The following is a 16,881-nucleotide window of genomic DNA, read 5'->3' as shown; positions in this document are numbered from 1 at the left end:
ATTGAAGAAACTAATCTAAAGCTTGCTACGCGACCTAGTAGTAATCATAGGTTAGTGAGTAGAACTTGGGAGACGTGTTCAGCTTATCCTAGGTATACATATCCCTTGAAGTGTTCAACGGATAGGGAGAGTAAAACAAACTTAATCCTCTTAAGCATAGTCTTGATCATAGTAATCCATCGAAGTATCCCAATTCATATACCCGAGACATATAGGAGCAATGCTTTCTTCTAATCCTATTTTCTAAATTTTGTATTTTACTTATCTTTGTTTGTTTTATCATATCTTTATCATATTTTATTTTATCAATCTTGAATTAAATAACCTACGCCTCCCTGTGGTTCGACACGCGAAGTACTACATTCGACGCTGTATTCTTGCAGTATCGTTGTAATATTAGAGTTATTTTTATTAAACTTGTGTGATCTTGCACTTGATATTTGAACTCGAAAATTACACATCACTTGCAGTTGCCTTCCCCTTCGCTTTCCTCTTTATTGTCTTTGTTCCCATCGGACGGCTTTGAGTGCTAGGGGATGAGAGGAAGACGTCGTCGTCTGTCTCGTTGGGGTCGATCGTCGGACCTCCTTCGCTCGAAGAGTAGTGTCCGGCGGTGGAAACTTTGGTTCTCTTCGGCGCCCCACTTGCCGCCAGTTCTGCCCCACCGGTGTACTTCGGGCTCTTCTCGACAAGCTTCCAAACGTCAAAGTACTTGAAGTGCTTCGTCACTTCAGAGAAGAAATCCTCCTTGGCCTTCTCCACGAGGTCCAGCTCGCTATGCCCGCTCGGCCACATCCGGACTACGTTAGTCCACTTGCCATTCCACTTGTTCACATCCTTCTGGACCCGACCCCAATGCTTGCGTAGCTACGCTCGAACGACCCTTTTGGTCGACCAGCATTGTACATCTCCGCAATCCGCTCCCAGAACACTTTGCCGCTCTATTGGTTGCTGACGATAGGATCCTCGGAGACATCGACGAAGTTCTTGGCCAGCCACAATGTCTCCTGCAGACTATACTTCTTCGGCCCCTCATCATCTGCAACCTTGGCCTTGCCCTTCCCTACAGCGGGCTTCATATCACTGATTTCGTACTCATCAGTGCTAACTGACGATGTTATTTCCATGTTGGTAGGCGTAGGCATTGCATTAGGGCCCGACGACGGCGGGAAGTACCAGTTGTTGGCGCTGACAAATTCGTCCATTTGTCGTTGATTGTTGTTAAACCAATCCATAGAAGCCGAAAATATTGTAATATAAGAGGATTGAAATTGAGAAAGTGTGGAAAAAATGGTGCAAAAATGGAGTATATATAGGCAATAAAAAAACAAAATTGTTGGGGACTTGCGGCCCGGCCCGAAAGGCATCCAACGCTGGGCCGGGACTTATCGCGTGCGGCCCGTCACGATGCAACGCCATGCAGGCCGGACCCCGGGACGGTCCCTGGGCCGCGACTGAGTCCTCGGGACCGGCCTGGGCCGCAACTTTGTCATCTCCAGTGCGCGGGGCCGCGGGCCAGGACCCAGGTGCGGTCCGGCCCGTGGCGTTAAGGATGCTCTTAGAAAAGAGAGCATATTTACTCTAAAAATCCCATATCTATTACTCTATGGGACATCAAGTCCAGGACATTATGATAATATTAATTACATAATAACACACTAATCTAGATAGTGATTGCAAAAATTTCTTATCATACAAGGTATAAGACAAATAATTGCGTTAAAATTGAACAAAGCTTCACTTAATTAACTTCTATATTTGAAATACATTACATTAAAATTGAACAATGTTTCAAAAAGTACTAAGGTATATTTATAATGTGATAATATTTGAAAATGATTTCGACGTATCTTTGTGGTGGGTAAAAAAAAGTGATCTATGTACAAAGTACTAATTTGAAATACATTGCGTTAAAATTGTACAAAGCTTCACTTAATTAACTTCTATATTTGAAACACATTACATTAAAATTGAACAATGTTTCAAAAAGTACTAATTTATAATGTTATAATATAATTATTTGTTGCACAACTCTCAATCCCAATTTAAAATCGATATTTAACTACACATGTGTGCAATAGGCACTACACGCTTGTTGAGGCTGGCGTGTGTGCATAGTTGACTGTGCTGTGCCTTACACACATAGCGTGTTCAAGGCTCTGCAATGTCATATAAATGCGCTATAAATAGACTGGTTCGATGCAATATACTTTATCAAGGTTGTTCTTACCAAAAGTTTTGGTTTGTGTGATTATCATATCATCACCTTAATAATTTATTTATGTATATTTATTTTTAATATGATCAATTTTCAATACCAAAGTCACACATACAAGAATTCAATGTACCGTGTTTTACAATATATCCAATTCGGAATGACATACCAAAATACCACTATGCCAAAAATTTGTTTCATAGTATAATATAAAATTTGGATATATATATTATCATCGGTGTATATCTGTATCGCAAGTTACCAAAATCTCGAACAATGTGCGATATACTAAATGTTCAGTGTACATTTCGTTACGATACCAAAATCTACTGGTATGTGTTATCATATCGTATCAAAATTTACAAGATATCAAAAGTCCAACTTATTGATATTTTTTCAGTAGGATAAACACGGTTAATCTATATTTTTCGATATATTTTTCCCATTCATTTGCAATAAATTCCAAATATGGCTCTCTCCCTTTCCCAAAAGAGTTATGCTACTTTCACTTTAAGTCCTATAAAAGTCTTTAATTCACCAAACCACCCCAAAATCAATCTCCCAAACTCCACTGTCAAAAAGTGCAGACGATTTCATCGCTCGATTTCAACTCTTCGTTGACCGCCACTTCTTCCCTAATCTCGTTAGGGTTTAAATGAGGAATTAGCGATTTAATTGGGGAAAAGGAAGTGATTCAGCATCGCGTCAATGGAGGTGCCGGCCCCCGCCCCCGCCGCCGCGCGGAATGGCGGATTCGCGATGCCGCCAGCTCCCTCCCGCAAGGAGTGGCGCGTTGTGTCGGAGCAATCCGCTCGAAACTCCGCGAATGAGGTGGAAATCATCTCGCATTGTGTTTATTTTTTTTAATTGAATGTTTTTTCGCGTTCTGCATTTTATTTCTAGGTAAAAATTGAATTGGACAACGTTATTCATAAATATGTGCTTGCGTCGGCTTTTATCGATTTGAGATTCGTGCATCGTAATATTGTGGCGAGTTTGGGTTGTTGCTAGCTTGCCGACGGTTTTGATTTGGTACTGTGCAGGAGTTGGAGCGTTCGAAGCTAGTTCAGTCTGATGAGAGATTGATATACGAGGTAGTAACTTTGTTTCAAATGAGGATTTTTGGTGTGATGCAAATAGATGTGATGTGATTTGGTATGTGTGTTATTTAAGGTACAGCATGGGAGGGAGCCGGTGGATGTGGATTTTTGCTCTGTAACTATTGATGGGGATTTGGACAACGATATTTTGCAGCAGAGACTTCATGAGGTGGCAAAGCAGAGGGAGGAGTTGCAGCATATGGAGATTGAGCTTCGGGCGCAGAACATTGCGAGATCTGAGATTTCGAGAATTCACAATACATTTGATGCTCAAATCAAAGAGCACAGAAATGCTAATGTTAAACTGCAGGTTTTGGACTTTCTTTGTTGTGGTGTAGCCATTTATGATGATCTTCTTCGCTAATTTAGAAATGCTATCAATCTCTTAGGAGCAACTGCACGAGAAGGGACAGAAAATACGTGAGCTGGAGATGAAGATGGAAGATAAGGATAGAGAGCTGCATGCTATTAGGTTGGACAATGAAGCGGTTAGTTTTCCAATCTGCTATGCTTTCATTCTCTTGCAAAGTTGCAATGGGGTTTCACTGCTTATATTTATTGTTGGTTTTGTTGGATTAAGCGATTTTCATTTCTTTCGGCAGGCTTGGGCCAAAGAAGACCTTTTGAGGGAACAAAGCAAAGAGATTCAGAGCTACAGGTACTTTCTTGCATGCTATTTTTGGATTTGGTTTCAAATCTGGAATATTGACCGATCTGAAGTTGGTTAAGTTTGTAGCTCATGTTGTGCTATTGCTTGAAGATGCTTCCTGCTGTTTCCTGCTTCCATGTCTCTATTTCTGAACTAAATAGTAACATTTTTATGATAGCTTTTCACTTTTTTTATAAGGAGTTTGGAACTCATAATATTCTTGCTTCATTTGTAGGAGGGAAAGGGACAGCTCCGAAGCTGAAAGGTTGCAGCACATTAATCAAATCCGGGAACTTCAAGAACATATTCAAGAGAAAGATCGCCTGGTCATGGAGTTGCAAGAACAGGTTTGTCCATTTTTGTTCTTAAGCCAGTAATGTTGGTTAATTAACATTATATTTCATGAATCATGATAATTGCTTATAGATATTATAATCATCAAATCGAAGAGACATAAAGGACAATCTGTTTATTCCTTATAAGAACATCATTTGGTTCAGTCAGTGTAATGCACTGTTCTTGAGAGATATTGTCACGGATATAAATGGGTTACTGTCTAAAAAATATATTTATGTATAAAAAGAAATAGACCTGCAATGGTTAAAACTGGTTGGCTGTATACTTATGGTTTGTGTCTATTCAGAATAGGAAAGCCCAAGAAACCCTTATCTTTAAAGAGGAGCAGTTACGAGAAGCACAAGCCTGGATTACTCATGCACAGGAATTGGATGCTTTACATTCAACCACTTACCACAGTTTACAAGCTGAGCTGCGAGAACGTACAGAACATTATAATCAACTCTGGCTTGCTTGTCAAAGACAGGTGACTAAGCCACAAATGAGCGATCCAGATACTTTTTCTTTTCATTAGAAACTAACATTTCTCCTTATCTCAGTTGGGTGAGATGGAAAGGCTTCATTTGCATATACAACAGCTCCAGCTTGAATTGGTTGATGTTAGAGAGAAGACTGGAAGCAACATGGATGGTTCTAATATCTCCCATAAAAATGTGATTACTGCTTCTACACCTGAAAATGGCAACGGTGGCCAGCAAGAAGTGCATAGTAATGGTTCACAGACTACAAATATTGGCAGCCTACAAAATGGAAAATTTGAAGTTTCTGGTGGAAACACGTCAACACAGGTATTTTCCTAATAATTTGTTTTGTACTCTGGTCTGCCTGTGTACATTCATTTTAGAGGTTATTGTTTGTTAACTCTAAGCGCTAGGGCTAGGACCATTGCCATTGGCAGCCTCATATCATATTTCCTTGTCTAAAGTGTCTTTCATCCTTGTGCTCTTTTCCTGATGTGATCCTTTCTCCTTAGCTTACATTCAAATTTGGTGTCAATTGGTTTTTACTGTTTTGGTATTGGGAACTGATTTTGTGCTTTTTAATTTATTTGTGTACGGGTTTGTGGACATGCTGTGAACGACATATTACCATATTGGATTATAGCCCCACTATGTGGAGGACCCCTTGTGTGAACTTTTTACCACAGACTAATGTTTGTTGTGGTTCTCATTACCTTTTTTTTTCTTCATCAGGCAGACAATGTTCAAGTTGTTGCCTTTGGTCCTACACCCCTTCTTGGCATGCCACCCTATGCTCAACCAGGACAAGTGACTGCTTTGCATCCATTTGTAATGCATCAACAAGGTGTTCCTCACCCTTCACATGTTATGCAATCTCATTTTCACTCAGTATCCACGTTGCCCTCTGTTCAAAACTGGCAGCAGGTAAGTAAGTGTAATACTATTATGTTGCCTTGGTTTCAAGAATTTCACCAGTTAGGTAGTTGAAGTATTCTTTGTTTCAAAATGTTTAAGGGTCAACCAGATGGCCAACATGTTCCTACCCCTAATCAATATAATCAAGAAACCGAACAAAATGTGGTGAAAATTCAATCTAATATTGACTACGAAGCCTCTGGGAATGATCAGATTCTTCACGTGAATACTTTGGATTCAAATATCAGCCGAGGATTAGCTGCTGATTCAATCCCATCAGCAAATGGAGATGGCAAGGTATATGGCTCATTAGGATACTCCAGCAACTTGTTTTTTCTACTGATTGTCAAGTCCTTTGATTTATCACATTGAATTAACCTTTTACAGATTCTCGACTCCATCGGAAAAGGTTATGATAATACACAATCTCCAGAGAGCCTTCAGCAAGTGTCTTCCCATTTTCGAAGCGCGCTTAGTTTGGATCATCTAGAACATGGCAACGACACTAAGGTTTGGATAAAGCTTAATATTTAGCATTCACCCACCTTTTGTTTTCTTTTTTAATGGTCATAATGGAATTGAGAGATCGTCTCATTATAATACAACCACAGGAGGAACAAGTTAACCATGTTCATGATCATGGAACGGGAAACAGGAACCCAATGGAAAATCCTGATCATGCTGGCCTGGCGTCATCAGAAAGAGTTGCTAATGTTCAGAATTTCAGTGAGAAAACCACAAATAATGGCTCAACTACTGATATGGCTGATGCATCTGTATCTGCTGGGCAGAAGAGTATCACGGCAAACACTGCAGAAAGTTTTCTACTGGATGAAAGAGTATTATTGGCATCTATAGCTCGCACAATAGGCTCTGGTGGCAGAATTAGGATTAGTTCAACGGTTAGTGAATTAATAGATGCATTGAATGTTTGACTTTAAATAATATAAACTCATAATGATAAGTCAACAATGATACATGATTGTCATGGCCTGCCTGGAACAGCTTCCAAATAGACTTGGGAAAATGCTCGCCCCACTTCACTGGCATGATTACAAAAGGAAGTATGGAAAGCTTGATGATTTTGTAGCTGGTCATCCTGAGGTATACCTCTTTCTTCTTGTTGGTTTCTGTAATTTGACTTCTTCTAATGGTATTTGCTAATGTTTTCTCTCTTTGGATTATCTCAGCTGTTTTTTATTGAGGGCGACTACATTCAGCTTCATGAAGGGGCACAGGAAACCATAGCAGCCTCAGCGGCAGTTGCCAAAGTTGCTGCAGCCGCTGCTGCAGCTCCATCATCATACTTGTCATTGTTGCCTTCTGTAGCAGTCACTCCCATGGCTCAGTCCCACCGACTGAAGAAGGCCTCACCTCCTGACTTGTCTCACGCAAATGTTGACAAGACCAGCTTTAATGAGTTTGGTGCTCCTAGACCTTTGAATGTGAATGACCATGCTTCTCAGTTCTCAGCTGCGCAGAGCCAGAATGTAAACGGTGGTTCACTCCGTGTCCCTGTAGGAACATCAAATGTCAAAATTTTGAGCAAAGCCAAAGATCAAGTGGAGCCGAATGGTAATGAGACTGAACTTGGCCGTTCTACGCTGCGGCCAGTTGGCAAGGGTGGATCTCATGGGAGGTCTGGAATGAGTTCAGCTGGGAAACAACAAAGGTATTCTAAGATTTTTTCTGAACTTTTTGTAATTTACTTGGTTCTGAATATAATCTTGTGGAATATTTCAGGGCAGTTGGGGCTGTGTCAAATGTGAGAAGATAGTAATCATTCTTCTTTGGAAAAGGTTAACTTTTTTTTATGTTTAAGACTCTTCCTATATTGTCTTGCATGTTTTCGTCAAGGTCCATCTAGTTCCACTACCCAGCTTTTGACATCAACCAGTGTCACTTCATCACTATCACTGAATCATTGCTTTATGTTAAAGACAATTCGTTAGCGTCGGTCTAGACCAGTCAAGTTTATGATTTACTTCTGGTCTATAACTTTGTGGTGGAACATTGTGTTCTTGATGGATTAGTGGTTTTTGTTTTTCCTCAACACATCTTTTGACACTCAACACTAATGTATAGGATGTAAGTGTAAAAGAGCTAAAAATGAACTTTAAACATACTCCCTTCATCCATCATTACATGTCACTTTGGGACGTCCATCATTACATGCTCCATTTCACTTTTACATTATTTGGTAGTATGGTCTTACATACCACTAATTCATTTTACTTTTTATATAATTAAAAAGCAAATACTCCTTCGGTACCATTATAGTTGAGTCGTATCCCAAAAAACAAATTCTATCTGGTACTCTTTACCATCTCTTTGTTTATCTATTTTATTCTTTCTTCATTTATTTACTTTATCCACATTTCAACTTTTCTGTCCACATTCGTCACATTTGTTAAAACCCGGGACATCAATATATGATGTTTGTCTGAACTCTTAGCCTTGAAAAGCCTTGTGGTTACAAGATTCCATATTGAGTTGCTTTATTTACTTTGCAGGGTATGCTAAGTATGGAATTGGAGAAGATGAGTGGCAAAAGGCTTTGATAGCACAAGTTAAATTGTCCAGTTATATTTTTACCCTGTGCAAATCGATTCAATGATACTTGTTATTTAAAATATCTATTCTCTTAAATTTGGAGAACTCAAATTTTTTGTTTCTTCAAGAGTGCATTGATGAAGATGTGGTCATTTTTATTTTTAGGTTAATGGAAAGGCATTGCTATAGTTTTGCATATTATTATTTAATCAATTTTCGGAGGTAGTCAATAAATTTGAATACAAAGAAGTGACATTACTATTATTTATTATTGAAATGAATAAAAAATAAAATAATGATTAAATGTGAGTGTGGGGAGGCAATACCTGTTTCCTTTCGGGTGGTAGCTATCAAATCCCAAACGAATCCCACAGACGGTGGTCCATTTGGATTTCACCATATAAATATATATACAGTCAAATGTATTTTTCATTTTTCTACCAACATTTTTTCTATAAGTATATCATAATTTATATTTTTGTTATATTAAACGAATATACATACGGTATAAAATATACAACGACATGTTGATTCAAATTTAAAATGAAAAATAAATATAAAACATAATTTTAAATCACTAATCACTGTCGAATCGTGCTTATACATACTCAACAAAATAGGGTCAAAGTTGATTCCGTGTTTTCTTGTCGCATAATCTATTCTCTCCGTTCGCGTTGAGGTCATGTTAGCGTCTGAGGGGCAAAGGCGATGCCCATACTAGTGCACCTCACTATGACACTTCCCCAAAAACATAGGCCACTCAACTTTCCTCCATAGATGGGAGTATAAGTATTTCACACATATATAAATTTTAATTTAAAGTATATTTTAGACTATGATACCTTATCACAAAGTTGAGATGGCCTAGTTGGTCTAAGGTGCCAGATTAAGGTTCTGGTCTGAAAGAATTAAGGTTCAAATTCCACTCTCAACATTTGTTTTTTTCTGTCTTTTATTGTTTTAGTTTTGTTTTTTTATCGTTGCAAACTTGTTCATCTAATTTATTTATTTTCTATCTCTTGATTTTATACCATTTTGTTTTCTGTCTTTTATTGTTTTAGTCTTGTTTTTTTGTCTTTGCAGACTTGTTCATCTAATTTTTTATTTTCTCTCTTAATTTAATAGTGTACTATTTTGTTTTCTCTGTCTTTGCAAACTTGGTTATTTTGATTTTAGTTGTCTTTGTATTCTCAACATTTATTTTTATTTTTTTATTTCAATTTTGTTTTTTCTGTCTTAGCAAACTTGTTCATTTTAATTTTACTTTTCTTTGTATTCCCACATTTATTTTTATTTTCGTTTGATGCTTCACATACTCTTAATCATTTTGACTATTAAAAAAACAAATCTTTTTCTTTATTTCTCCCAAACACATCATTGCTACAAACTTCCATGATAACTGAAAAAACTCAACTCTGTTCATTCAATTCCTGGGCAATCTGAAATCAAAGTGGGGGAAACACAAAACCAATATGCTTTTCGACATTCCTCGAAGTCCACGTGTAGTCGTCGTCCAAGCCAAACGAAAGACGAAAGCGTCGAGCACGAGTACTTCAAAAATGGGATCAACTGAAGCAAACATATTACTAAAACATAGTGCAACAAGATCAATTCCAGGCTGCTCATGATATGATTGGTTTTCTGCAATGTGAAAGGAGGAGTTTCCTTTCAAGGTCACAATCACCCTAAAAAATGGCCGTACTCTACTAGCTTAACGGTCGACCATAATTATCCAATACAGGTGAGACGACCAGCGTATGCGTGGACGGAAAAAAAAAACACATAGATACCACAGAGTATCTGGATCTACCATGTAACTATGTATACATAGGGGATAATAGATGACATCTGTCGGATCAGTGCATGGATTGACGGGGTGCCCGGGGCCGGACAGGAGTTTTTGATGGGCTTACCCTGGAAGCGTTAAAATTCTGTAGCGTTAATCGACCGTGAAAAAAGGTAGGGTTATAGTAATGGGTGCAGGGATGTTAGAGAATGCCCAACCTTATAGGCAATGATCCCAACACAGCTCCACTGCAGTTCAACGCTGCAATCGCACTTTCAGCCTGCAACGGGTAAAACAGTCCAATTTAAGTTCTGATTCTACGGTAATGCACCTCATCCCTCCAACACACACAAACATAATCAAAAGAATTGGAGGAATCAAGTCCTCAGTTGATTTCAGTAACAGTGATAGATAATACAGAGGTGAATATTTAACGTTTCGACCTTCAAAGTTGTAAAAGATATCAGTATGACCACAAAGACCTCAAGCCCAATAAGATGTTGAACTTTCTATGGAGGATAATCACACACAACATTGAAGAACACAGAGAAACCTCACAAAAGTCATATCACGAGCATCTTGAAATCTCCATCGAGTAAAATATAAGATGAGAGAAATCAAGTCACTTGGGGAAAGATCGTCGTGGCTTTTAGTTAATTAATCTGATGGGAGCTTTTAGATATCAATGAAGCATATGCAAAGGCAAACTCAAAACTCAAAACTCACTGCAAACTGGAGAAACTACAGAGTATATCTCATATGATATTCACACTATCGTGAAAAGGCATGGAAGGACATGGTATGTGCTGGTTTAGCTTTGAGAAGATCTATGAAGATGATAAAACACTTGGGACGAGATATAATGATACATTATGTAGCCTAGGTAGTTGGAGGGAAATTTATAAGTGTTCATAATTTAAGATGCCGAAATTATGAAAATAATCTAACATAGTACTATAATTTACAAGTTACAACACTTTTAGATAGAAGTATATTCTTCATCAACAGCAATCACACATTCTTAGAATGGCAATTTGCTCTCTCGCCTAATGTTTTTCCAAGAGATGCAGTAATTTACACCCTCGACAATTTTCAGTATAGAAACTATTAGAGAGTGTATGTATCTCCAATATAGTAGTATTAACAAAAACAATAAGTCAACACTGCCTATCTCATAAGAGTATGTTTTCTGCACAGTGGTAATTGGTGAAACAGAAACAATGCACATTATAGCCAAAAATCTCAAAATTTATGACACTTAAACCACTCTACGATAGAATGATATAAGTAACAAAACTTTGGGAAAATGTGTTCCTCTATCCAAACCAGGTTATCCTAAAGCAGGTTGAGGCTTTCACTAGGGAACACAGCTTAGTAGACCCACATACAGAATGGCAACAAATTATTTCCACGGTGATGCTTATACAGCAAGTCAGCAACAGGATTTTTTTAGTAGAAGCAACGTGAAAATATTTTACTACAGGAGGAAAGAAGAAAATGAGAAACCACTATCGCAAGCCTCATATTTTTGTAGAATAATGTAAAAAAAATTCTCATCGCCAACCAAATCTATGATGTACAAACTCCATATCAATATTCTCTAGCATAAACATCAATTGAAAAAAGATGTGGCCTACATTCAGGAGGCCATTTAGAACAAGTGCTGAAGTGCCTATCAGAAGAAATGGGCAGCTTGTCAAATCTCAATTAGTTTCACTCAGGACTAATTCAAAGAACATTCTAGAACTCAAGATGAAGAAAGCATCTATTGGCTGTCCATATAGTACAACTGCAGTAGATTGCGGGATAAAAATAAAAGTTCGAATCCAAATAAAATTACTATCTGGATAAGTACATCTTTGTCCTTGATCCAGCTAAAGTTTAAATGAGATTACATTTATTAGAGCTTTGTCAAACTTATTAGAAAATAAAACTAATGTTCCACCGAGTAGGGTTTAGTAAAAAGTTAACTATCTCAGTTACATATATTGGTCGGGAGAAACAGGGTGTAAAGATTTCATTCAAGAATATGCACCTTATCTGTGACAGAAAAATTTGTCTAATACAAGAAAGCTACTTTTAGCCCCAGGTGCGAATATCACAGGCAATTTATACTTTAAAGGCATAAACGAATTTGCATAAACAAAAAAATTTAGACAGGGGGGGATTATTAGCTGAGATTGTTACTTAGATAGAAGTCAAATAAGATAAGCAAGAAATTGTGTCTCTCACCATTACAAACTCCACAAAAGATATACGAGTGGAATGATGATAATCACCAAGCAACCTCAACCGACGGACCTGAGTCAAGAGGTGCAAATGGCAATATGCAAGCGTTTAATTCCTTCAGAAAAGCATGAAATTAGTGAAAATTGTACTCTCAGAAGTCTACATACCTCGCCACAAATGGACTCAAAGAAGAGTTTGACATCTGCTTGAGTGACCTGTAACATGGAAACAATTAAATAATGCTTGTATTGAAAACAGGAATCTAACAGCCTGTGAAACGATTCTGAGAGCAAAACTACCTTCTTGTCAATATTTGTACAATAAATTGTCCTTGCACACATCTCCCTTTCATCCTCAGACTACACCTCAGTAACAACAAAGGAAATTAGTCTACATTCTTTGAACAAAAGGAGCTAGAACACATGTTGGAAGGAGCTAAATGGTTGCAAGGTTTCTCACCCTAGGCAAGAATGTCGGATTCACAGGAGCAATCGCAGTTTTGGATGGCAGTACTCTCACAGGGTAGAAGCCAAGCATAGTTCCTGCCAAACTCAAGGCATTCCTTGCCCCTTCTGTATTTACATGAGAGACAATATAATGTTATACAGCCCTGGGGTTATTTCAACTACACAACGAAATGAAGACTGTCCACATACCTTCATCAGTGAACTCAACAAAGGCAAATCGAAGTACAGAATTAGGGTCACCACAAACACGACAATCCACAACCTTCATTAAGTAAATTGCGGAAGCAACCATTAAAACCATTTAGTGGTGGTGAAAACATAACTAATGAAGCTGAGTTTTGAGAAATACACACCTGACCGCAGCCAATAAAAAGTGCTGCAAGTTGCTCTTCCGTAACCTACAGTCATCATAACAATGGCCAAATTTAAGTGTTTACTTGCCTGAATAAAGTAATGTTAGCAACCAAATCGATAGATTCTCTTATACCTGATGATCAATATCAGAAACATACACTGTCCTCTTAATCACGTCATCTCTTTGAGCCATGCTTGTTCTGCTAGTGAGCCTCCGTTTTCCATTGGCATAGCCATTTTTCTTCTGCATATTAAAACCAATTGGTAGAGAGAAAATACCAAATGAGAATGTAAAAGAAAAATATAAAGTTTAGCGTGACAAATATGTCTCACTATCCAAAAGAAACAACTGTTTGAACCCCAAAATAAACAAATTAAAGAGAACATATTACCCAATCATGGAAACAAAACAACCTAAAAATATGTTAAGAACAACCCTATTTACAGAAGCAAGCTAACAGAAAATTAGAAAAAAGGTAGTACTCTGTAATATAGCTTTTAGAAAATGATAGGAATTATCAGATAAAAAAATAATAACCCTTCTAAACAAATTTTCGGTTGGAACACCTAAATTAAGGAGGTGCTGAATCATAAAACAATTTATCATGACAAGAGAACTCTACAAATATCTCACTATCTAAAAGAAACAACAATTTCAACCCCAAAATATACAAATTAAAGAGAACATAAACATATTACCCAATCATGGAAACAAAGCAACCTAAAAATGTTAAGAACTCCATATTTCTAAAAGTAAACCAACAGAAAATTAGAAGGAAAAAATGGATGTAAATGTAATATAGCTTGAAAAATGCAAAAAATTATCAGATAAAAAACACTGACCCTTCTAAACGAATTTTCAGTTGAAACACCCGAATTAAGGAAGTGCTGCATCAAAAAACCATTAGCATCAAACCCAAGCATCCCAGCAGCCGCCACTTGAGACGGCGAAAGCATCTGCTGGCCGCCGCCGCCGCCGAGTGACGTCAGCGACGGCGGCACGAATTCCTCAGCCATGGGGTTCAATTTCGACAGCATTTCCTCTAAATCTCTCATCTCCCTCTTAAACCCCTCCCCTCCGTCGTCATCATCCTCCAATTTCTCCTCTCGCGCCGCTCCATTTCCGAACTGGCGGTGGCCGTTGGACATCATCATCTTCTGCTGAATCAGGTGGAAGCTCTGATCGGCCGGCGCCGTTGACTTCTGGCCGTTTGTTGACTGCTGGTGGTGGCGATGATGATGATCCGCAACGTCGCTCATCGCGCTACCTCTGTCGCTTTCCACCACCGCCATGAATGATCGAGCAAAAACCTCCGCAAATTTTTCGGGTTTTTTTCGACTCTATTTTTCTTCTATTTTTCACTGTTGCAAAACATCAAAAAAACGAAAACCTATAATCAATTTCTTCAGTTCGACAGACCGAAACTGAGAAAAAAAACTCCAATTTGTGTGACTTTTTCCCCAAAATAAACGGATTTTTTTTACCTGATAGCTCAAATGGTGTCCATTTGAGCACGAAATTCGGAAGAAGAACAGAAACAGATGAAAAAGAGGAACGCAAAAATCAGAGCGCAGCTTTACCTTTTTTCCAGATTATTTTATTCCATTTGCTACAGATTTATTCGTATACTGACTGCATTTTATTTATAAATATAGTGAGAGGAAAATAGTGTACATGTTTTTTCTGTAGAGATGGAGAAAGGGGAACAATATTTACGTACGCATTTATTAATTTTATCTGTTTTTGTGATTTTTCTTAATTAAATGCGTCACTATACTTTGTCCAGAACGCCCCAAAATATACAATGAGGAACTGGTGAGGACAGTGGTGGGGACCACCTACTTGCTTTAATAACCATGGTTTGGAGCCCATTTTTCGCTTTACTTTTCTTTTGTCTTCTTGTTACATAAGAGCATCCGCAGCAGCGGGTCGGACGGCGGTGCGGCACCACCTGCTCGTCGTTGCGCTCTTGCCGCTGCCGCGGCGCTGCTCTTAGCTAAGAGCACGTCCGTGCCATCGAGGAGTTGACATGGCGACTTCTGATTGGCCAACGTTTATTTTTTTTAAATCGAAAATAATATAAAAAATATTCAGATTCCCAAAAATATGGCCGTTTTTTTACCTTTTTCTGGTATTTTTTTTAATCACAAAATCATCTATAAATACACACATTCATCATCAATTATTCACATCAAATCATCTCTCGTTCATATTTTTTCATACAACTTATCTACATCTTCCTCTCTCACTCAAACCCTCTCGAATGGATTTCACTCATCTTATTGCGGAAACGGAGAGCGAAGAACAAGAATACTATGAACAATATCGTGCCGCCTATGAAGCCTATGTCGCCGCGAATACCCCAGCCCCTCCTCCTCGACCAACTAGATCAACTCGCCGCTACATCCACAGTGACCGGGAGGGAGCCAACGAAAGGCTCGTTGCCGACTATTTTTTCGACCAAGCGCGGTTTCCGGAAGATTGCTTTCGGCGCCGTTTTCGTATGTCAGAACGCTTGTTTATGAGTATTGTCAACACATTGTCCGCCAGTGTTGAATACTTTCAAACAAGTACAGACACAACCGGTCGGGAAAGTCTCTCGGCATTGCAGAAGTGTACGTGTGCCATTCGACAACTTGCTACTGGGCAAACGGCTGACCTCTTCGACGAGTATTTGCATGTGGGTGAGTCAACTGGAATCCTTTGTCTTAAAAAATTTTACGACAGCGTTCATTCAGCTTTCGGTGAGGAATTCCTTCAGGCACCCACCACCGATGATTGCCAACGGTTGCTTCGTCTTCACGAAACAGTCCATGGTTTTCCCGGTATGCTTGGCAGCATTGACTGCATGCATTGGAGGTGGAAGAATTGCCCGACTGCTTGGAGGGGCAACACTTAAGCGGTCACAAAGGCGTCGGCCCAACACTTATCCTTGAAGCGGTCGCCGACTACCGCTTATGAATTTGGCATGCATAATTTGGTATTGCAGGATCCAACAACGACTTGAACGTGCTATATTCTTCTCCATTGTTCAATGATGTTTTGAATGGTGTAGCACTGGCGATCGACTTCACCGTCAACGAAAATGCATACCACATGGGTTACTATCTCGCTGATGGTATCTACAAAAGGTGGTCGACTTTCGTGAAGACGCTCAGCAACCAGCAAGACTCGAGACGAGTTCTTTTTGCGCAGCGTCAAGAGTCAGCTCGGAAAGACGTCGAAAGAGCTTTTGGGGTCCTTCGAGCCCGATTCAACATTGTGAAGGCCCCGTCTCGGCTGTGGTACGTGGAAAAATATCGCCGACATCATGTACACGTGTTTTATCTTGCACAACATGTTTATAGCTGACGAATGACCGATGGCGGCTAGCTTTTATGACGATGATGAAGCCGGAAGCTCAACCGCGAGGTCTTCCCCACGCCGAGGTGTGCATACGACGGTGGGCGAGAGGATCGAAACAAAGAACACAATGCGCGATACCCGAGTCCACATTGAGCTACAAGAAGATCTAATCAAACACATTTGAGCGAAATTCGACCACGAGTAGTGGATTTTTTAATTTTATGAATTTAATTATGTAATTTTTAATTTTTAGGATTTTAATTATGTACTTTTTAATTTTTAGGATTTTAATTATGTAATTTGTAATAGTATTCCGGATATTTTTAATACATTTTAATTTTATGAAAATGTTTTTATTTAAATTGAATAATAGAATGGTGGGGCCTTTGAGCTTGTCCTTGCGGAAGAGTACGGATGTGGGTGTTGTGCTCTTGCCTAAGAGCAGAGAG

General features: G+C 38.8%; 2 protein-coding genes across 5 annotated transcripts; one reads left to right on the top strand and one right to left on the bottom strand.

Moving 5' to 3' along the window:
- Positions 1-2,754: 2,754 nt before the first annotated feature.
- On the top strand, positions 2,755-8,438 carry LOC121801993. 3 transcript variants are annotated; one of them, XM_042201503.1, is made up of 16 exons: positions 2,755-3,046; positions 3,259-3,309; positions 3,395-3,625; positions 3,705-3,803; positions 3,918-3,973; positions 4,200-4,311; positions 4,608-4,787; positions 4,861-5,109; positions 5,515-5,706; positions 5,797-5,994; positions 6,085-6,207; positions 6,309-6,599; positions 6,703-6,801; positions 6,888-7,369; positions 7,441-7,496; positions 8,211-8,438. In XM_042201503.1, exons 1-15 carry the CDS (start codon positions 2,924-2,926, stop codon positions 7,472-7,474), a joined length of 2,520 nt encoding a protein of 839 aa, XP_042057437.1. In that variant the 5' UTR covers positions 2,755-2,923; the 3' UTR covers positions 7,475-7,496; positions 8,211-8,438. The 3 variants fall into 3 exon arrangements, with proteins under 3 accessions (XP_042057437.1, XP_042057438.1, XP_042057436.1); XM_042201504.1 differs by having other exon boundaries at positions 3,389-3,625; positions 5,911-5,994; XM_042201502.1 differs by having other exon boundaries at positions 3,389-3,625.
- A 1,372-nt stretch (positions 8,439-9,810) lies between these two features.
- LOC121801992 (polyadenylate-binding protein-interacting protein 12-like) lies at positions 9,811-14,820 on the bottom strand. 2 transcript variants are annotated; one of them, XM_042201501.1, is made up of 11 exons: positions 14,668-14,820; positions 13,930-14,448; positions 13,220-13,330; positions 13,086-13,130; positions 12,922-12,994; positions 12,725-12,837; positions 12,565-12,624; positions 12,433-12,480; positions 12,269-12,337; positions 10,255-10,316; positions 9,811-10,164 (listed from the first exon to the last, which is right to left on the bottom strand). In XM_042201501.1, the coding sequence occupies exons 2-11, from the start codon at positions 14,377-14,379 to the stop codon at positions 10,107-10,109; spliced, it is 1,089 nt and encodes a 362-aa protein (XP_042057435.1). In that variant the 5' UTR covers positions 14,380-14,448; positions 14,668-14,820; the 3' UTR covers positions 9,811-10,106. The 2 variants fall into 2 exon arrangements, with proteins under 2 accessions (XP_042057435.1, XP_042057434.1); XM_042201500.1 differs by having other exon boundaries at positions 14,572-14,725.
- Between the last annotated feature and the right edge of the window lie 2,061 nt (positions 14,821-16,881).

The sequence above is a fragment of the Salvia splendens genome, chromosome 5 (assembly GCF_004379255.2).
Source record: "Salvia splendens isolate huo1 chromosome 5, SspV2, whole genome shotgun sequence".
NCBI classification, from domain to species: domain Eukaryota; kingdom Viridiplantae; phylum Streptophyta; class Magnoliopsida; order Lamiales; family Lamiaceae; genus Salvia; species Salvia splendens.
The sequence above is the reverse complement of the archived record's forward strand: the minus strand, read 5'-3'. Positions and strand labels throughout refer to the sequence as shown.